The sequence below is a fragment of the Lytechinus variegatus genome, chromosome 5 (assembly GCF_018143015.1).
Source record: "Lytechinus variegatus isolate NC3 chromosome 5, Lvar_3.0, whole genome shotgun sequence".
Lineage (NCBI taxonomy): Eukaryota > Metazoa > Echinodermata > Echinoidea > Temnopleuroida > Toxopneustidae > Lytechinus > Lytechinus variegatus.
The window spans coordinates 12060863-12083007 of record NC_054744.1 but is presented as its reverse complement, the minus strand read 5'-3'; the positions used below and the strand labels follow the sequence as shown (position 1 = coordinate 12083007).

Here is a 22145-nt window from a genome sequence, read left to right as displayed (position 1 = left end):
TTTTGAAATTTACCTTTTGATATTTGGTAATTTAGTAATTTAATGGCGATTCTTGTGATCGAGGCTGTTTGAAACCACCTAATGTATCAGTATAGAACTCTATCAGTTTGAGCAGGGTATGCCTTGTTATCTCAATAGCACGAGAGAGCAAATTAGCCAAGCATACATAAAAGTGAAGATAATTTATGTATGGTTTCTGACAAATAGCAGAGGCATTAGGCCTTTTGCATTTTTCATGTTAATTTATTTTTACTTCTGCTGCATTGTAGTATAACAGTTCAAGCACCTCCTTATTAAAAAAAAAATTCTGGATGTGCAGTGATCTAATCTGCATCATTGGCTAAGAATTGAAATGCTTGGTTCTTTTGAATAATAATAATTAGGGTTTTGTAATGCATGTTTGTGTGTAGGTCGTGGTACCGTTTCCTAGGAAGACATGTTTGGTAGCCTACAACATGACTTACCAATGAGCATAAACTGATCATCAAATAATAGAAACCATTGATCAATTTCTGATCCACAAAGGGCATCTTGTTTACTCCATCCTTGAACAGAAGAGGTGTAATGGGAGTCCTTTGCAAGTAAATCCAAAGAATAAACAAGACCTTAAAATAGACTTTAGAATAGACTTGTTTATCTTTTCAAATATACCCCCCCCCTCTTGATGTAATGGTCTGTGAGATGTAATGGTCTGTATGCATTGTCCTCTTGCGAGGGCCTATTTGGTTTCTATTCGTGTTTAATTGCTGGGCTTGAAAGAGACTGGGTCTATTTTCTGGTATTTGTTTTTACCATTTACTCCGCATTTAGGAATCAAAGAATGGGCATTGGAGAAGTGCGATTCGTTTGTCGAGATTATATCTGAGACTCTGAATGCCCTGAATAACTAATACCGTTTTCATACTGAAGGCGAAGTGGAGTTACTCCGGAATAACTCCGGATTGAGTTTATACGCTTGTACTGCGGACCGACTTTAAACCCCCTTTCATATTGGCAAGCACCGCAGCGGTGTATCCGCAGTCGTTGCCATGGTTTCCAAGCGAGTTCGCGCCATACGTGTGGCGAGATCACAGCGATAAGCGCATACCGCATTTCCGGTGCGGAGTAACTCCGTTTGTAACCCTCTTCTCGAAGTGGGTTGAGTACTCCGCTTTGAATCCGGATCGACCTAATCTCAGAATTTTCATATTGCCCTCCAAAGTGGAGTAACTCCTCCTGGACTCAGGACTAACTCCACTTCGGCTCTCACTATGAAAGGGGTATTAGAAGGCCTATTCATGGAGGTATATCTTTAGCCATGAGCTAACATACATGTAGCTCCATGCTTTAGCCTAATACATGATATTAAAATTGATGGTTTTGATAAAAAGGGAAAATTCTTGTTCTATCTTTCTGATGAAAAGGTCTTCTTGTATTTTAGAGTTTAGGGTCTACATATATTTTTCCAGCTCCACCAAAAAAGAGAAAACAATATATAGTCATAGAGGGAATTTAAACAAGCACAAATTTGATGGAAATAACGTCGGCCTTATGCCAAAAGGGCCTTAACCCGATTTTAGGGGTTCTGAATATTTTATAATAAATTTAACACATTTCATGTAAAACTTAATAACTTAACACGTTTATCGAAATTGGCTTCAAAAGCAAAAAAACGACCACAAACTTTTGATTATTAGAGAGGCCAAAACCTTTAAACGCCATTATCTCGGAATGGCCAAAAGCAGTTAAGGCCCTTTTGGCATAAGGCCGAGGATAAACACAAGAGAGTATTAGCTTAAACATGGGTGGTATAACATTTTCTTCTGTATTGCTGATGCATTACTTTAATTTCCCTTTATAGTTTTTATTATTTTTATTATTTATTTGGCAAGGAAAATCAGAAGAAACAATACATTTCAGTATAAACAGTACAAGATAAATATCAACCACTGGAACGCCAAGGACGGAACAATTTCACTATATTACTGTGGCAATCCTGTCCCAAATCCAATGGTTGATTTTACAATATATAAAAATGAATAAACTTGCGCTGTCATGATCTGTGACGTCAATGATGGAATAGTGCACTATTCCATCATTGAAGTTACAGAATAGCAATTTTTCTTCAGTGGGCATTTCATTTTCAACATCGTCACAAAATAATGAGAATATGTTTGCTTACATGATGCTATTTACACCAATCATCATACATGATTTAATCTATGAAGGATATAATGAATGATGTAACATCATCAGCTCCTTCATGCTGTCCATGATGTGCAGATACAATTAGTCATTACATTAATGAAACAAAAAACACTTGTTTCATAATCCTTTGTTTATTCAAATCAACTTCATATTGTGACTTGATCTTCCTGCCTTTACATACTTGATTATTTTGTGAATTTTCTTGCCTGATCATAATAACATGTGGGTTTGGTTGGAGGCTTTACTTCATACATTGTATGAGTCTGAGTGAAAAAAAATCATGCAAGCGATATGTCACAAGACTGTGCACCTGTTTCATGCACTGTTTTCCTGATCTTGACGAATACAAATTTCCTTATCGCACTTCGCTTAAGCAAACTTGGTATCTTTTAAGGTGAGACCTTTGCTTTTATGGTGACAAGTCATGCTGATTTATTTACTCTACTTTGTATTGCATTTCTTTTATTAAAGAGTTACATAGGGTATTTTGTTGCCCAAGCTTTGTAAGCTAATAGCGCAATCACATTGGTTCCCATGGTTACAACTGAAAGCCTTTGACCTTATGCATTGTTTTTCTTTCCAATTAGAGAGAAGGCAGCTGAGCTGTGTTATAATATGGTGTTTTCAGAAACGTTGATCCATTTGTATACTAGTCAGTTCCAGGTATTTGATGATCGGGAAATTTACCCCGATCAGAAAATGCCAGGTAATTTTGGCAATGTGAAAGCAAATTATGTGTAATCTCCCGAAAGAAAATACCCACTAAATAGTAGCTACTTGGCAAAATTACGAGAACTTTAGCAGGTTTTTTTTCCAAGGTGGCAGGTATTTTGGCAATGTGAAAGCAATTTGCGGGAACTTTTAGCCCAGCGTGTAGATGGGCGCGGGAGCTGTGGGTGGCTGCTGGGCTAGTTATTTTGAATCTCGCGCCTCACTTGCTTATAAATCAGACCATAATGCGCATGCTCGTAACTTCAGGAACTTATCTCGATGGGTATGTATCGGGGCGGTGTGAATGCAGAATTATAGATGTGTATTTTTTTGGCCTAAAAAGTTCTCGTAATTTAATGGGGATTCTTATGATCGAGGCGGTTTGAAACCACCTAATGGTTTAGGAACATGATCACTTAAATAGATTACAGGATGAACCCTATAAGATCCAAAACAAAACATTTGCCTTGTATGTATTAAATAACTGAAGGTCTGATTGAACAATTACTAGATCTGATTGAAAAAATAAGTGGCTTAATTTTTTTTTTACTGATTGACTGAATATTACTATAATCTGCCAACCTGTGCGCTTGGAGACACCAGTATAAAGCGCCCTACAAATGTTATTATTATTATTATTTTCACAACAATTTTGCAATGGAAAAACATTTTTCTTTAATGCACTTGAGAAATGTATTTAATTTCATCCTGAGAATTCAGTAAGTAAAACTAATTTGCTTCATTTCAGCTGGTATATGATTAGTAAGAGGGTTGGAGAGTCACAAAGTTATAGAAATATCAACGAGCAATTTGCACTTAAGTTTTTTTTTTTATGTCAGGAAATGCCTAAGGCTTACTGCATGTGACGCACTTGCCTTTCTAGAATTCAATAGAGCGACGTGCATCATAGATACCATAGGGAAATACAAGATGAATTGCCAAGAGATTATCTTCCTTCATATTCACGACTCGATATGTCGAGACATGGATGTGATGTGAGAACATTAGAAGAGATGAAGGATACAGGACATGTTTCGTCAGACTTCCTCATGTAATTCTGATTTGTATTCATGGTTCACACAAATTTCAAGCGTTTGGATGAATGTATTTTATGAGCAGAAATAAAAAGCCTGAATTAGCCATTTGCTATAAGTACTGCTGCTACCACCACCGTTCCTATCTAAAACATTCGCTATTACATGTGACATTACTGTAGTAACTGTTTTTTTTTTTTTTTTGTTGGTGCCTCTATTGTATTTCTACCACTTAACAACATTTACAACTTAGTTACTACTATTGTCTATATAACTAAAGTCTGGAGAAAGGAAAACAGTTTTAGGTTTATTGAACTTCATTATACTTTTTAACATAGCCCCATTTACAGTGTCCTTGATTTTTTTTCTCTTAGTTATATGATTTCTAATTTCATTTTTGTTTATATATTTTGTATGTTCTACATTGTTTGTTTGTTTGTTTGAAATTTATTTCTGCGTTCAACATGTTCAACATAATACAACATAATCAATTATTACATAGATTTTACATATATATACATTTTAGACACACGTATCATTTACAATCTCTTTCTGAATATAAAAAAAGCATATGAAAAATATTATTTAACTCAATTTCAGAATGCAGGAAACCGTCGTCATGAGCGACCTGCTTGATGTTGACGACGGCTTCAAGGTAAAAAAAGCGACATGTAAAAGTAAAGTGCTTTGATATGATTTCATGAAAAGCGCTATATAAGTTAAGTTATTATTATTATATATTAAATACTTTTAGATATCTAGGCCTACATCCATGTAGAAAGAAAAATGTTATTTTGCTGACACATACTACATGTATGTAGGTATATCTTTACTATCTACATGTACATATCCCTTTCCCCAGTTGCTCTTTTGCTGGCATCACTTGTTGCCATAGTGATGGATGATGGGGGGCCAACAAATAGGGGGTTAGCAACAGGGTCAGGTACCTATGGGGTTAGTGGTTAGATACATTTCATACATTAGGTGGTTTCAGACTGCCTCGAAGTTTAACAGTTCCAAGTATTTTCTGATCAGAAAATACCAGGTAATTTTGTCAGTGTGAAAGCAAATTACGCTTAATCTCTCCAAAAGCGAATACCCGCTGAATAGCTCGGGTGGGAGGGGGGGTGTTTAGGGAATGTTTTTTTTCTCCAAGCTTTTACTATGGGTCATATTCTGGCGACAGCTTGTTTAGGGGCCAAAATGTGTAAATAAGCCCACGAAAAACTTGTTTAGGGCCTATTAGGGGGTTATTTTGCACACAGAGAAAAAACTTGTTTAGGGGGTGTTTGGAAATAATTTGGCCAAGCGTGTGTACAGCAATACATTAGATTTCAAATGAACCGAACGGTCCTTGCTTCATATTGAACTTAAGCTTTATCATTGTTAGAATGCCATACACAACCTGAATATCTTGTACATGTCTTGCTTGGGATCAAACCAATAACATTTGGTTCAGCTGTCAAATGTTCATGCTGCACTCTTTAGTCCATACACTGGAAATGCAGGATTACAGTATTATGGTTAACTTAAAGTTGGATGATGTGAGATGTGTAGGCCAGGAGACTGGTTTCCTCTAGCATTTGAGCCTGGTTGATCGAAGGATTGAAAACTAAATTGACTGTAATGTTAAGGTAATAGTAAATCTGTGATATGCAAGCTTTAAAGGGGGTACTCCAGGCAGAATCAATATATTGAGCCTAGACTTGAGGTGTGGTAGCAATCATTGCGTAGAACCTACAGTACAGTGTACACTGTAGACCTACACTCCAAGAAAAATGATGAAAGGGTGGATCCCTTTAAAAGGGTCGAGGATTGACAGCCCACAACTGGGCGTTGTGGCGTGCGCCTGTAATCCAAGCTATGTGGGGAAGTTACAAATTGATGCAGAAGTTCGAGGTTCGAACCCTGGTGACGTCTTTTGGATGGTGAGGTTAAAGGTCGGTCCCAGATGTAAATAATCATATCTGATTGACACAAGTCTGACGAAACTCAAATACACGCTTGTTTTTTGATAAGGATGGAAAACATTGTCATTCCTTGGCCCTTTTCTACCCTTTTCGCCTTGTTGTGTTTTTAGAGTGGAAATTATTTGTCTTGTCAAAAATATAAATGCTATAGTTTCTTTGATGAATAATAAAAATAATACATCTTAAGATTTTACCAAAATTTGATTTACATGAATGCACAGAATGTCATTTCACCCCCATATCATGAATGTTTTTCTCTTTTGCATGACACTTGGAATATGATGGGATCAACTTGGTTCAATGTAATGTACTTGTACATTACATGTTGTAACAAACATACTATGGACCAGAGATCATGTTCATGTTGTTTTTGCCGAAAGTGAATGAATGCCTTTTGCTCTTACCCACAGGCATGGCCTCAATCAAAACCATCCATATCCTGAATGTTTGTAATGAAGAGGAAAGGGCAAAAACTGTGATTGGATTGGAAGTATAAAGTTTCAAAAATTGGCCTCTTATGACCCCCTGTGTCGCTGATTGATGCCATCGTGTTGTTCATGCAAACTTAGATGGAAATGCCAAGCATGGTTCATGTTTGAATGTTCAGAATATTGGCCTTGCATCTATTGTAGATTCAGGGCCTTTTCACACGTGAATCTTGAATCATCATTGTGAATGTAATGATGATTGCTATTTGTCTTTAGAATCATTGGACCTTTCACACGCTCACTCAAAAACTGTGATTTGAATTTGAATTCCCAAGTGAAGGCAGTACGGTACATGTGTTCTTGGTGACTTCAATCAAAGCAAGCTGCATCGCAAATACAAAGTGCGATGAGTGCATTATCTACGAAATGCATAAAAGGTCATGTACATGTAAGCTCCTCCCCCCAAAAGATGTTTTGGAGGTCAAACCTTTCACATGCAAAATTCATACCATAATTTGAGTGAAAGTTAACTTGAATTCACCTCCAGAGTAGAATTTGAATTTGTGATTGTGATAAGCGTTTATGATTCTATAATTCTACACAAGAGGATTATGCACTCCAAAGTAGGACGTAAGACAATATTAAAAAAAATATTAACATTTCCAGTTTTCAAGCTTTAATATCAACAAATTTCATGCACTCATTACAATTTGATTGATAAATAAGATAACAGTTTCATGAATGCCTAATAATGGAATATAGTCTCTTTTTTCAGAAGGGAATATCAACCATTTCATCTCGCACTTACATGTAGGAAAGGGAATAGGAAGAGAGTCATCATTTTCATTTTTATATGATGAGAAAATATACTTATAATGACCCAGTGCTACGTCTAAATAATAATTAAGATATTGACTCGCGCTTGCATCATTTTGTTAAGTGCGATCCATATCCACTTCACAATTTTCCTATACAGTGCTTGAAATAGTGCCTTAATCTACCCTTTCCTGATCATTACATCACTTTTGTTCAGCTCTCGCTCGTGCATTATTGATTTTCACAATTAAAGCTAAATGATAGTAGTTGCAGTAAAACATTGATTTCGTGAGAAAGTCTGTAAAACCAATGTTAAGTATTACTTTATCATCGTCGATCTAGATCTGGTACAGTTACATAAACTGAACTTTGTGAAATCATAAAATCTAAGCTGAAAAACAATCACACTGAAGTTTGCCAACACAGATAGGCACACGTGGGACAGTGTATATTATATTGCTGGAATAAAGACCCGACGGAAGTGCCCGAATTCGCGCTTAGTTTGCTTATTTCTCAGCAATTACACAATTTCTTCCAGAATCCTTCGGCACATATTTTTAATTCATATAAACAGACACTGGGGTGGTCATTATATTGGATTCTGTAAAAAGTCATTTTGATGATTTCATGATTTACAAAATCATGAATAGAGTGTCCTGATTTAGGACTGAATCTCTTCTTCTTTTCCGCTTGCGCTTTGCGTTCACATCAATTGTTTAGTTCATGATTTAAAAAGTGCTTAGAATGTCCAATTTCTAGGTCAGAAAGTCAAAAATTTTCAGCTCATGCTTCACCCTTGCATTATTTGACTGTTGAAATTTAAATATTTTTCATTTATTAACTGCAAACAGTCTTTAACAGGTCCCTTGTCAATCAGGCCAGAAGGTATATTAAGATTTTCTGCTCATGATTCATGCTCGCAGTAATTGTCTAGTTACATTCACATCTTGTTCACGATCACAAACATTGCTCGGAATGTTCAATTTTCAGGACAAAATACATGAAACTTCAAAAAAAATTCAGTTAGAGCTTATAATATGAGATTATCATTTATTTATGTTTTGTAAGAATAAAACTAAGAAGTGACTTTTACAACTTCCCCTTCAAAAAAAAAATCAACTTTGAGCGGCCGATCGGGGAACATATGGGTGGGTGAAAGTTTTTTACAGCCCCCCCCCCTATTGGCAAAGACTGGATCTGTAACTTTTTTTTTCTAACAATTAGAATAAATTGTAATGTTGTAGAATAAATTACATATGCAAGATAAATATTGTTTGGTTGATAGAAATTGACTTTGGTTTAGTACTTGTAGACAATGTACATGATAATATTATGTTCTGTAGTATATGATCAATTTAGATGAAAAAAGAGGAGGGATTTTATTCAGTACAACTGTTGCAATCTTACTGTGCAAGTGTGTCACTTGGGTAATTTAGGGATTCTTTTTTTTTTATAGTTTTCTGAGGCATATATTTTTGCATTTATTTCCCCTCTTACATACATGTATGTGTGGGAGGATTGTATTTTCTACTGTACAGGATGTGATGAAAGAATTGATCTCTAATATTTCATATTCGCAATGTATTTGCACTCGGTATTGTTGAAACAGGATAGAAGTAAGTTTATACTTGGATTTTTTTTACCAGCAGGCTATCCTTGTCTATTGCAGTGGATCTGTGCAAGCAGTTGAAGGGACATTCCCCGGGGACATTCCCTAATGTATGATTAAATGTCCGGGCATGCATGTTTTCTCAATGCTTATAGTTTTGTTAATTTATGACTTCATTAAATTTCATTTTACGAGCCCAACTTTATTCATACCAGTGTTTATACCTCATACTTCTTTTATAGCTTTGTTTTAATTGATTTCTTTACAAGGACATTGGTTTCCTTGGGATTTTCCATCCTGTTATAGTATCCATAATACACGTAGGCCCATGTATCTAGTCTCTCACATTTTGTTTTCAATTATGAAGCAAGTGATGTGGTTTTTATACGCCCGTCTGAGACGGGACGTATTATGGTATCACGCTCAGTGTCCGTCCATCTGTAAATGCGATAACTTCAGTTTGACTTAACCTAGGCTCATATGATTTGGTGTGTATGATACTAGCATGGTTCCCAGGAAGCTTATTGATATTGAGGTCGAGAGGACTAAGGTCAAGGTCACAGTGACATGATTTCATCTTACCCTTCTACAGTCCTTGTAAACACGATAAATTCAGTTTAACTTAATCTCGGCTCATATAATTTGGTGTGTAATGTAATAGCATAGATCCCAGGAAGTCTATCGATTTTGAGGTCAAAAGGTCAAAGGTCAAGTTCACACTGACATGTTTTCATCTTACCCTTCTGAAGTCCTTGTAAATGCAATAACTTTAGATTAACTTAATAACCTAGGCTCATATAAATTGGTGTATAATATGGTTACACTTCCTAATTCCGAAGGTTCGTAAGAAGCTTCAGAAATACGAACCTTCGGAAATACGAACCTTCGGAATAACGAACTTTCGGAATATCCGAACCTTCAGAATAACGAAGCTTCAGAATTACGAATGTATGCAGTATGATACACATGTATAAGATGCAGAGTGCAGACGAAAACAAATACATGTATCAACTAATGATGAAATCCTCACATTTTGCAGTTATTGATATTCTAGCTAAAAAATGCAGCTCATTATTTAAAATAAAAGTTTTATTGATATGAATAATGTAAAGTCTTCTTATCCACCTTTTCTTTTCCCTCAGGCTCATTTGGTATTTTTCTGGTATTTTCTGTTTACATATACATGTATGACTTGTTTTGTACTACAAAAGCATGCAGAACCTATAACTTTCATGTTCAATTAAAAAATGTACAAATTTAGATAGTGACAGATCTATGCAACCAAAATAAGTGAGTCAGTGTTTTATAAACTACCCATGGTTTAACAAAATTGTAACAACACAGATCAGCCTGTTTTTCATCATTGGCATGTAAATGTACTCATGTTAGGAATTGTTCACAACAATAAGAATATAACATTTCAATCATGGACTTTGTTCTCCATGAAGGCCAGCAAGGACATGGGAATGATATATATTTTCATAGTTTCAAAATGAACTATGGAACATTGCACTTTTCATACAGGTGTACAATAATATTTAGATTCATAGCTCTCAGATAATGTCTATTTCTTCATAATCAATGCCATACATGTATTTTCAAATAGTAGTATATATGCTGTTTTCAAAACAAATTGATGTTTTTTTCATGTCATTTTGACAACATGTAGGCCTACGTGTTAAACAAGATAATACCATTACTTATTTTCATGGATATGTGCTTATTTTTGTGGACTTGAAAACTAGGAAAGGATTTTACAGTATATATATGTATATCCCCCCTGATTTAAATCTCTCCAGGCTTGTGATGGTGTATTCCTTTGTTTTTAAGATCCCAATTTTAAAAGATGTGTGATATGAACAATAATACACAGTACATAAATAAAACAATCTAAGTTGTGCATGTAATTCTGGCAGCGTGTTTATTTGAGGTTAATTATTTGTGAGAATACAAAGTTTGTCATTTTTTCAGTTACTAGAAGTCAATGAAATTATTGAACACATTTATTTTTTTTTATAATACAGGGCTCAGCCAACCAAGTAACACTAGGGCCAATGAGGCTTTCTCACCCCACTATGCAAGTAAGTAACCAGAAAATTTTCATTTTTCACTTCCTAGTTTCAAGGAATATTTCATGCAGTCATTTATATTATCAAGACTCACAACTCAATTTTCTACATGTAATCTTTTTGCTGCTGTCTATGGTTTGATCCAAACTGTACCTTAGAAGCTTTTCCTCTAATTTCTTTATTTTTCAAAAATCAACTATAAATATAATCATTCTTTATTTGTACTAGGTTGATGATTGTATCAAAGAAATATGTCCTTATCCTATCTAAATCTACATCTCCTTTGAAAGGAGTTGCATTTCCTATCTTTTCTATTTTTATTTATTTAGTCATGTATTTTCATTTGTTCGTTCAATCGTTCATTCATTCATTCATTCGTTCGTTCATTTGTTTATTTATTTTTTGTTTCTTTATTATTTATACATTTATTTATCTATTTATTTGTTTGTTTATTATTTATACTTTTACTTATCCATTTATTTGATTTATTTATTCATTTATTTATTTATTGGTTTATTAATTGATTGATTTAGATATTTATGTCTTTATTTATTTTTATCATTTATTTATGTATTTATTTATTCATATTTGGATTCATTTTTATCTACATGTATATACTTATTCATTTATTCAATTATTCATTCATTCATTCATTTATTTTATAATTTTTTTTTGGGGGGGCAGGGCCACCTTCTTGTGTGGTACATCAAAGTTGACCATTCTTCTTCACTTGAAGTAACATTGGCTTAGATTTGAGCAGTGTTGAATATTTTTTTGGAAGGGGGATTGGTAATATGCCAACCTCACTTGAATAGTGTGACACCGTGGCCCGTATTCTGAAGTCGGGTTTAACTTAAACTCAGGTTTAAAGTTGTGGTCTAAGTATGGGAAGCCAAAAGTATCAAAATTTTTATTAAGTTGCATGTTTCTTAAGTTTACTATGCTCTTTCCTGATTCACCGATGGTGAAGACAATCATCTATTTATACTTCGTAGACAATTATGAATGATTTGATAGCCAAATGAGCTGAAGTATGATATCTCTACTGTAAGTGAATTATGTAACAATTGGCTCTCCATACTAAAACCACAACTTTAAACCTGAGTTTAAGTTATACCTGACTTCAGAATACTGGCCCGTGTATCTAAATGTAAGTGTACATGTAAGCCCCTGTGACTTTGCAATGGCTATCACGATTAGCAATACACAATTAGTGTCTTGTTACAAACTATATCTTTGTGCTTGGGGCCTTCTTTTAATTCTGATAAAATTTGAGGCATTTGAGGCAGTGATTTGCAAATAATATTAAGTTTTGTGTATATTCTATACATAATCAAACTTCTATTCGATGTGTTGTGTTATGTTTATCTTTGAGACAACTGTACAATGTCACGTCTTCATCTCATATTGCAATAAGAGATGTGATTTCCTTCTGCCAATAATCTCTCTCATTACATGGTCGCCATAGAAACAGCATAATCATTAAATGATTTAGATGCTTCTGTGGAGCCCGAATAGGCCTACACAAGGGAATGTGAAATCTAATAGTGAATACTGAACAAATTGGTGAGCTCGTGCCTTTTATATCATTAATCTTTTCACCAGTGTGTGTGACCAACACAATCCCCACCCCATTACTGCCCATTACGTACATGTATGTATTTACATTTTGCTTTTAAAGGCTGAATATTTCCAGGAGATTTTGATTGACACAAGGTATACTAGTATTGAAACATGGCAAAAATTAGGTCCGTTTTGATGTAATGGCTCCATACCTATTACTTTATTGAAGATTGAATTACATTATGTCTTCAATAATTTTGAATAACTCTGTGCATCCGTACAGAATGCAGTTTTCAGCAAAGTTATAAAAAGAGAAGCGTGCAATAAAGAAGTATGGCTTCTCTCTCCTCTCATAACATCCTTCACTCTCTAAATATAGAATGTCTATATGAAATAATATTTTTGCCATTGCAGTTTTGTTGGTAAAAATAACAGAATTACAACCACTATGTACGTGTATGTACAAGTTAAATGATGAATCATGAATGTTCTAATTTACCATATACAAGACCTTTTCAGGCTAAAAAATATTGTTAATTATTCTCATATTCACACCTCCCCAAAACATACCCTTAGGGTTAAAGGACAAGTCCATCCCAACAAAAAGTTGGATTTGAATAAAAAGAGAAAAATCCAACAAGCATAACACTGAAAATTTCATCAAAATTGGATGTAAAATAACAAAGTTATGACATTTTGAAATTTTGCTTAATTTCACAAAATTTTATGCACATCCTGGTGGTTATACAAATGAGGAACTGTTGACATCACTCACTCACTATTTCTTTTGTATTTTATTATATGAAATAGGGAATATTCTATTTTTCTCCTCATTGTCAGTGAAATGATTCCTCCCTGAACATGGATGAGCATTGTTTTATACTATATGATTCAGTCAGGTTGGTCCTTATTGTCAAATCTATAAAAAATGAAATATTGTATAAGTCAAACAATAAAAAACAAAAATAGTGAGTGAGGGACATCATCAACTTTCTCATTTGAGTTGTGCTTTTCACTGTTTTGTGAAAAATAAGCAAAACATGCCATAACTTTCTTATTTTACATCCAATTTTGATGAAATTTTCAGCGTTTTCTAGTTTAATTTTTCTCTATTCAAATAAGCATTTTTCTGAGGTGGCCTTGACCTGTAAGTTTCTGAAGTCATGGGCATGCGCAGTATGATCTGATAAGCAAGCAAAGCGTGAGATTCAAAATCACCAGCTTGGCAGCCACCCACAGCAGCTGCACTCAACTACACTATAGGCTAAATGTTCCTGTAATTTTGACAAGTATTGTTTAGCAGGTATTTTCTTTCGGGGAGATGACGTGTAGTTTGCTTTCCCACTGCCAAACTACCTGGAAGTTGGAATTGACGTACTTTGAGGCGGTCTGAAACCACCTGAAGTCTCTTTCCACGTCACTTTGCTCTTCCCAATTCTGCTGGAAGGTTGGATGCAATCTGGTCAGGAAGCTCATTAGCCAATATTTGCTCTTGTTTAATATGAATAATCGTTGTTCATTATATCCCTCGACACATATGGGTATTCTTTATTATTAAATGTCAGTAATGTTCTCCTGATGTAAAATGCTTGATCATTAGTTTCTTTCATATAATGATGCCATTCCATAAAAGCAAATAATGAGGCTGTAACTTGTTCTCAGGTGCTAATACATGTTTTTAATCATTTTGATTCCCAGCAGCTAGAGTTGAAATCTGACATGTAGATTGAATTCAAAACTTTTTTAATTTGCAAGTGTTTGAAATACAAAAGCTGACCAATATTAAAATTTTTATTCTACATGTAGGTATGCATGCAGCTTGGGCCTCAAAAGATTTTTATGTTGCCCTCATAAGCCCAAAATTTGAAAGTTTACTCAGTTGGTTATTTTTTAAAGAAGAACTTAGCTGCTGTGCTGCACAATGAAAAATCCTCCTTCATATAGGATGATTTATTTATGCATTCAAAACACATAAACTTGTGCTTTTTCATGCCATTGAATAAAAATATGAGTGAATTCTTTGCCCAATCTGGCATGTTGAAAAAAATAAAGCATTTCTATATTCAGGGTGTGCTACAAAAAAGTGACCATGTTTTTTCGCAGTTTACAGTCTGTGGAATGAGGTCATTTCTTTAAAGGCCTCATGAAACATTCATTTTGACCTTTAATTTCATTGGATACACTTTCTGTTTCAGTGAGTGAGCAGGATAAGATTATATGAAAAAATGACTGTATATGCACTTGAAGAATTTTTTCCCATATTTTCACTGGAAGTTTAATTAACAGGCTTACTTGTTTCAAATATTCCTGTATTTCATCGAGTTTATGCTGTTCATAGATCATGTAGATAAGCCATTTGAAGAATTTAATCTTTCCACACATGTAAAATAGACTTTAGACAAGGAGTAGTTTTTGAAACACTGTGAAATTTGAAGAGCAGTATAAATCTTCTATGTTTTCTTCTAAAAATAAAGCTATTTCTAAGTTTTCAAGAAACCAAATTAAAGTTTTGGGGAAAATCATATACCAAAGAATATTCTAACTTTATAGTTGAAAGAAATCAGAATGATTTAGGATCCAATTTGGCAGCTAAGAAAAGGTCATCCATCATGAGTAAAATCATGTAAAGTGTGTATAACTTATTAGAAGTTTTCTGAAATGCCTTTGTTTTAGCATAATACATTTCTGTTTCACATAGCGACTTCCAGGAATTCTGCCTGCTTCCGCCGAAGTCACAGCCTCTTCAATATAGGTCTGCTCTAAAAAACTATATTTTAATTTTTTTCCATTTATTTCAGATCATGTTGGTGTTTGCGAAAGAGGATGCTCAAAGCGATGGTTTCTGGTGGGCTGCGGACAAAGGAGGCTACAAGTGTAACATAGTGAGGAACCCAACGGATGCTTTAGAGTGCTTTCTTGAGAAGCAGCATGACGTCGTCATCATTGACAACAGGACCACCAAAGGATTCAATGCGGTGGCACTCTGCAGGTAAATTAGCTCTTTCAGAAGTCGGTAGTTATGTAGACAAGTACAGGAGTAATGATGAACAAATATTAAGTGTGCACAAAATTTTATGACATTTCTGTGCAAAGTGTTTGGTATTTTTTTTCGATAGTTGATGAGATTTTTGGGTGATTTTCTTTAGTAATCAGATGGACATATCTCGTTAAAAGAGGATGGCACAAAGTCAGGGGAAAAGTGAAATCATAAGCTGAACTAGAAGCTGAACTAGGGGAGCAAAAGTTCTGTTGATGTACAATGTATTAATATGCGAACATGTTAACACCATGATATTTTCAGAAGGTTTTTATGAATTTTCAGTTTGAATGAATAACGGCCTGATATAAGCGTCATAAAAGAGAACACATGGTTATAAAATGTTTGATTGCTTGTGATAGATATTAACTAATCTCCGGGACCAAACAAGCTTCCCTTGTTTGCCGATTTAACCTGCTCGAGTAAACATAGCTAATTCATTTTGCAAGACCACATTGCAAAAAAAATCAACTTGGAATTCCTTGAAGAAAATATATTCACACCATTTGCCTGCTTTCCCCTCCCACATCAGAATCAAACACTTTCATCTTACACCCCATTGCTTCCACCATCATACCCTCTCACCCCTTTTAAAGCTAAATTACAGTATTTGCAGTAAAACACTGATTTCGTGAGAAAGTCTGTGAAACCAAGGTTAAGTATTACTATGTCATCCTCGATCTAGATGTGGTACAGTTACATAAACTGCACTTTGTGAAATCATAAAATCTAAGCCGAAAAAACAATCACACTGAAGATCGCCAACACAGATAGGCACACGTGGGACAGTGTATATGATATTGCTGGAATAAAGACCCGACGGAAGTGCCTGAATCCGAGCTTATTTTGCTTATTTCTCAGCAATTACACAATTTCTTCCATAACCCTTCAGCTCATATTTTTTATTCATATAAACAGACACTTGGGTGGTCATTATATTGGATTCTGTAAAAAGTCATTTTGAGATCGTTACCAAAACTGGAATTTATCTTTAAAACCCTCACATACAGAATTGTTAGTTTGTGTGTAGATGCATGAAGATTCACTTTACAGAGTTAGCAGAACGGCATGGATGATAATTGATCACCACGATCATCTACCTTTCTATTGTTTCCTAACAGCCTCCCTAGGCCTATATAATCATCGAATAAATCACCATGTCTTCACTCCACGTATACCTCGGATGCATTATATTCTGTGTGCTGCAGTGCATATAGGAAATGCAGTGGTAGTGATAGTGTGATTATCATACATAAGATATACACTGCAGTGAACTCTGTCTGTGCGCATCAAGTTCCTACAGATTCCACGGTGGATCTAGATTTGATGCTGTTATAAATGGATGCAGGAGTTAAACAAAGGCTCAGTTCATTGTATTGAAGAAGAAACAAAAGACTTGCAGCTACTGTATATTCAAAACAGGGCATAATGATAATGATAGCACTGTAGTTTTCAATTCCTGGATAACATATTTGTCAAAGTGATACACAGAAATATTAATTCTTAGATGAAGTTGTCATATAGTAAATAGGGACATGTAAAGTGTTCACTTCATGTGTAAGATATGTTACAGGCCTTAATGGTGAAGTCTATAGTAAAATTGATTCATTTTTTTTGGGTTTCTTGTTCAGGTGAATTCAGTTTTAATTCAAAATATTCAATTTTCAATTCAATTCAAAAATATTCATTTACAACCAATAAAACACTAAAATATAATGCAAATGTTCTCAGGAATTAAAGGTCAAGTCCACCTCAGAAAAATGTTGATTTGAATCAATAGAGAAAAATCAGACAAGCACAATGCTGAAAATTTCATTAAAATCGGTGTAAAATAAGAAAGTTATGACATTTCAAAGTTTCGCTTATCTTGAACAAAATAGTTAGATGAACGAGCCAGTTACATCCAAATGTCAATGATGTCACTCACTCACTATTTCTTTTGTTTTTTATTGTTTGAAATGACAATGACAAGAAAATCAAAATACCTCATGTAATAAAATAAAAAAGAACTAGAATTTAATTCGTCATGCGGACGAATTAGGTGGTCTGTCATGATTTTTCATTCAGAGTCGGCTAGTGTATAAAATGAATAATTTAGATATGATTGATAATCTTGATTCTAGACATCCTAAGAATAAATTTTGACCATTGCTCAATGTGATTATTAATGTTTCCCATAGACTTTACACGTACGCAATTTTGAGAATTACAATTCCAATATTGCAAGTGAAAAACGGGCATGATCCCGGCATCTGATCAAAAAGTGAAGGGCACATTACCGAAAGCCCAGAATCTCAGCTATAACATATTAAAAGCTCCGGCAAAACTGACAAGAAGAAATGGAGATATGGCTCACGAAATAGAGGAATGTCGAATCTAGTTTTGAGAAAAAGTCATGTCCCATAGAGATTACACACAAAATACATGTGATATGAAAAAAAACAATTATAATCTGTTTTATCTTGCTAAATTTTAACTTTCATACCTTTTAATTATCATAAAGGATCATGTAAGAGGTGGCAAAAAGAAAAAAAATGAAAAAAAAAATCATCTTTTCTACCCCAGGAATCGAACCTCCGCCCTCGAGAAAGCAAGTCAAATGCGTTATCCATTGAGCCACGATATTCCCCATAGAGATTACACGTAAGCAATTTTGAAAATTACAATTCCAATTTTGCAAGTGAAATACGGGCATGATCCCGGCATCTGATCCAAAAATGAAGGGCACACTTCCGATAGCCCAGAATCTCAGCTACAACATGTTAAAAGCTCAAGGAAAGCTGACAAGAAAAAATGGAGATATGGCTCACGAAATAGAGAAATGTCGAATCTAGTTTTGGGAAAAAGTCATGTCCCATAGAGATTACACGCAAAATGAGGAAAAATGACATGCTTCTTTTCATCGCTGTTTTACGTAATGATGCATTCCTCAAAACGAATATTCATGTAACTGAGGAGAAAGAGTACCTTCTAAACTACAACATATCGAAATCTGGGCGAAAAATGATTTATATTCGAGAAGTTACAGCCAAATTTGCATAAATTTGATGACGTCATTTTTGAATAAATGAAATTTTTAGTTTGGGCGCCTATTTGATGACGTCACGAGATAATTTAGGGACAATGGTGACATGAAATCAAATTTACAACTCATAATCTATCGATATATGAAAAAAAAATTGGGGGTCAACGGACTATTTAAAGAGCTACAGTGAATTTGCAATAGGCATGTTTTTGCCCATATATGGCCTATAGTGAGAGCTCGCGCGCACACGTGCTGCAAAGTTTAACGGGTGTTAATTTCGTTATTAATGGTTGTAGAAGGTTGATCAAGGTATCAAATTGCTCAGAATTTTATTAGCAATGCAATGATATTAAAAGAAACGGTTTTTCTGCGTTGCGTTAAGGTGTAACGCGCGGAAACGCGCGCGCATATGTGCGCGCGCGCAAATTTTTGAAACGCTTAAAATGACCTGAAACGTACCCAAAAAATTTGATAGGTCATTTGGACGATTTTTTTACCTTTGACGCGCGCGTACGCGCGCGTCATGACCTCTACATGACCTTTGATGACATTGGCATTTGACCCCTGACATGAAGTTAATGTCATGTAAATATTGTTAATTTTTGATAATTGATAATGAAGATATGATCAAATGAAGAATTTTACAAAATGGCGCGTAGATGACGTCATCATGACCATATGACCTTGAAAAGCTTATTTTGCCATCTCTATGATAGATTCTATATATGACAAAAAAATCAGCAAAATTGATTCAGCCAATTTCGAGAAAAGTTGGCGACAAAAAATAGGTACAATGAATAAAGATAGGAAGAAAGAAATAAAGAAAATTCTGACGAAATCAATAGGTGATCTGTCATAGACAGACCACCTAAATAGTGAGTGAGTGATGTCATCAGTTCCCTCATTTGCATACCGACCAAGATGTGCATATAACTGTTTTGTCAATTGAAGCAAAATTTTAAAATGTCATAACTTTCTTATTTTACATCTGATTTTGATGAAATTTTCAGTGCTATGCTTGTTGAATTTTTCTCTTTTTATTCAAATCAAGTTTTTGTTGGGGTGGACTTGTCCTTTAAGTAAAATAGAGCAAAATAAGATTACAACCACGATTTTTTTTAAATTTGTGACTTTATATTTAGATTAGCTATCCATTTTCCATAGGAGTATCCTTATATCTATTTAAACATACAGCTGGTTTTGTCTTAGCATTTTACAGGCTGATGTGACTTCTGGCAGTAAATCTAGAAGTATTGATTTTTATACGTCCTGCAAATCTGATTTGAAAGCCTGCAGATGATATGAAAAGGTCATGCATGACCCTGTCTGCAGTCCAAACACAAACCTTGGTGTTATGTTTCTTTTCTGCCTGAGAATTTAATTTTGAAACAACAGTTTCATTAAAAATATTGGCATTTCATGATCATCAAGATTGTTAATTGTCTTTTATTATTTATAAATTTGTACCTTTACAATTGGCAAATATGATATACGGTTGGAGGAATATTTCTTTGCTCCTTTTTCTAATACTGAGAACGAGAGGAGCTGTAGAGGAAAAGGGTGATGTGATGTGATATAGGGATTGTGGTCGGCTCATGTGAACAAAATACATTAAAACAAAGTCATGATCAAAGATTGATAACATGAACAAGAAAGATATAGAAAGAATATTAGGGGAAAGAAGGGGGCATGTAACTAGTCTGCTGGGCAAACCCTTCACTCGAAATATTAAAGGGTCTGAATCTGCAGCCTACTCATGCCTTGTGTACTGAAGGCTCTACAGCAAGTTTTGTATGTGCTAGTCTTTGCATGGAGGCACACTTGTTGATCAAAGTTCCAATCAGGGTCTGTGCCTGCAGACTAGCATGTAACAGCACAATGAGGGGGGGGGGTAGACAGGTTAAGAAGTTTTCAGAGATGTAGGGGCATGGTTCCATGAAAACTTGCTTGCTGTACATTCCACACACTATTATGGAATTACCAATTTCATTCCTGGATTTAACACCATACCCTTTCCTGAACCTAACATAAAAACATATCGCAGCTCTAACTCTAACCCTAGATATCTAATAGATGAAATAAATCCCCGAGCAATTGTCGCTGTCCAGAGCAATTGTTGTGTCACAGTTGCGGATAGCATTAATCTGGGGAGCTCTGGAATAGCTTACCCCTGGAAGTTAGGAAAGCACCATCCGTAAACAACTTTAAATCAAAGCTCAAAACACAGCTATTTTACAATCATTTTAGGAGTCCTATAAAGCGCAGTAGAATATATACGTTATGGAATAGTTTCTGCGCTCTATAAATTATAATATTATTATTATTTCATCAATATTTTTGTCCGACAAATTGTCAGATGTGACACCTTCCCCTTAATTTGATTGGCTGAGAGCCACTGTTACTATGGTAACAGTCCGATAAGACCAGACTGGATGAAACGTCCGACAAGTCATGAATCGCTCCCCAGGTGAATATAAGAGGGATGTAATTGAAAGTGAAAAAAAGAAGAAAAAACAAAAGGCATACATTCATACGAATCCCAGATGAAGTGAATGATTACCCGGCAGGATTAATTCCTTGAATGCACTGAGCGCTGAAAGGCAGCTCGAGTTTAAGCCGGGGTAATAATAATAATAAACAGTGCGCATAGGAATAGATTATTTCTAGATAGATGGCGCGATATAAATGCCTATTATTATTATTATCATCAAATTGTTAACAAGCAGTATGTTGTTGAATATTCAGAAAATGAGAAAGAATTTCATGTTGATTGTAATAATTTCTTTATTTCATAGAAAAGCAGTATACAAATGAACAAAGTGAAACAATGAAAACATAACAAGCAAAACCAGGTCCATGAACCTATACTGGTTCAAGGCAGGTTGAAATGTACATAAAAAGTGGAATTACAAAGACATTAAATATTGATTGCAAACAAAAAGCAATCATACAATAAAACTTAATAGGTAAATTTGCATTAACATTAAAAAGAGAATTGGCTTTAAATATAGATGAGACACATGTAGAAATTGAAATTTATAGAGACATATGAATTTATAGACATGAAAATACTGGTACAGAGAGGTGGATCGAGAGAGAGAGAGATGGAAAGGGGGAAAGAAGAGCATGAGTGTACTTGGGGGTAGCTGGAGGTCAAAATTGATTAGCGAAATGAACGGAAAGGGCAGTCATCGATTCTTCTTCATTATCAATGATTGCACTATTTATCAAAATCCACTTGCTCCCGTGTGGTAGAAGAGAGGAGTACATTCTGCCTGCGTGCGGAGAGAACAGTGTGTCAAATTAGAACACCCAGCTCCCTTATCTGTCTTTCAGATGGGTGCTTGTTGATAAACCTGACCTACATACTGAATTTCAATGGATTTAAATCAAATTCAGATCAATTCTTTATAATGACCAGTTAAATTCTGGATCTAGAAGACTGGTTTAGATAATTAGAATTCAAATCCTCTGTGATTTTCAAGTAAATCTGTAGGATTCAAATCAAAATATAGAGTTTGATAAGCCACAATAGCCACTCCCCACAGCCGAACTTGAATTATTCAAAATCCCTGTAATTCAAGATGGATTATATATTTGCATGAGAATGATCGTTATCCTAAAAGTACTGTAGCATCTGTAATTCACCTTGAAAGAAGATGTGTATGATAATCATGTCATCAGTATATAAAAACA

General features: G+C 34.8%; 1 protein-coding gene across 2 annotated transcripts in view; it reads left to right on the top strand.

The window, feature by feature from the left end:
• Nucleotides 1–22145, top strand: part of LOC121415358 (high affinity cAMP-specific and IBMX-insensitive 3',5'-cyclic phosphodiesterase 8B-like) — an 84488-nt gene that overhangs the window by 5127 nt on the left and 57216 nt on the right. For both annotated transcript variants that reach the window (XM_041608542.1, XM_041608541.1), the window contains exons 2-3: nucleotides 10780–10836; nucleotides 15186–15376. In XM_041608542.1, the coding sequence (XP_041464476.1) occupies nucleotides 10780–10836; nucleotides 15186–15376 (248 nt within the window). The remainder of the gene's footprint in view (nucleotides 1–10779; nucleotides 10837–15185; nucleotides 15377–22145) is intronic.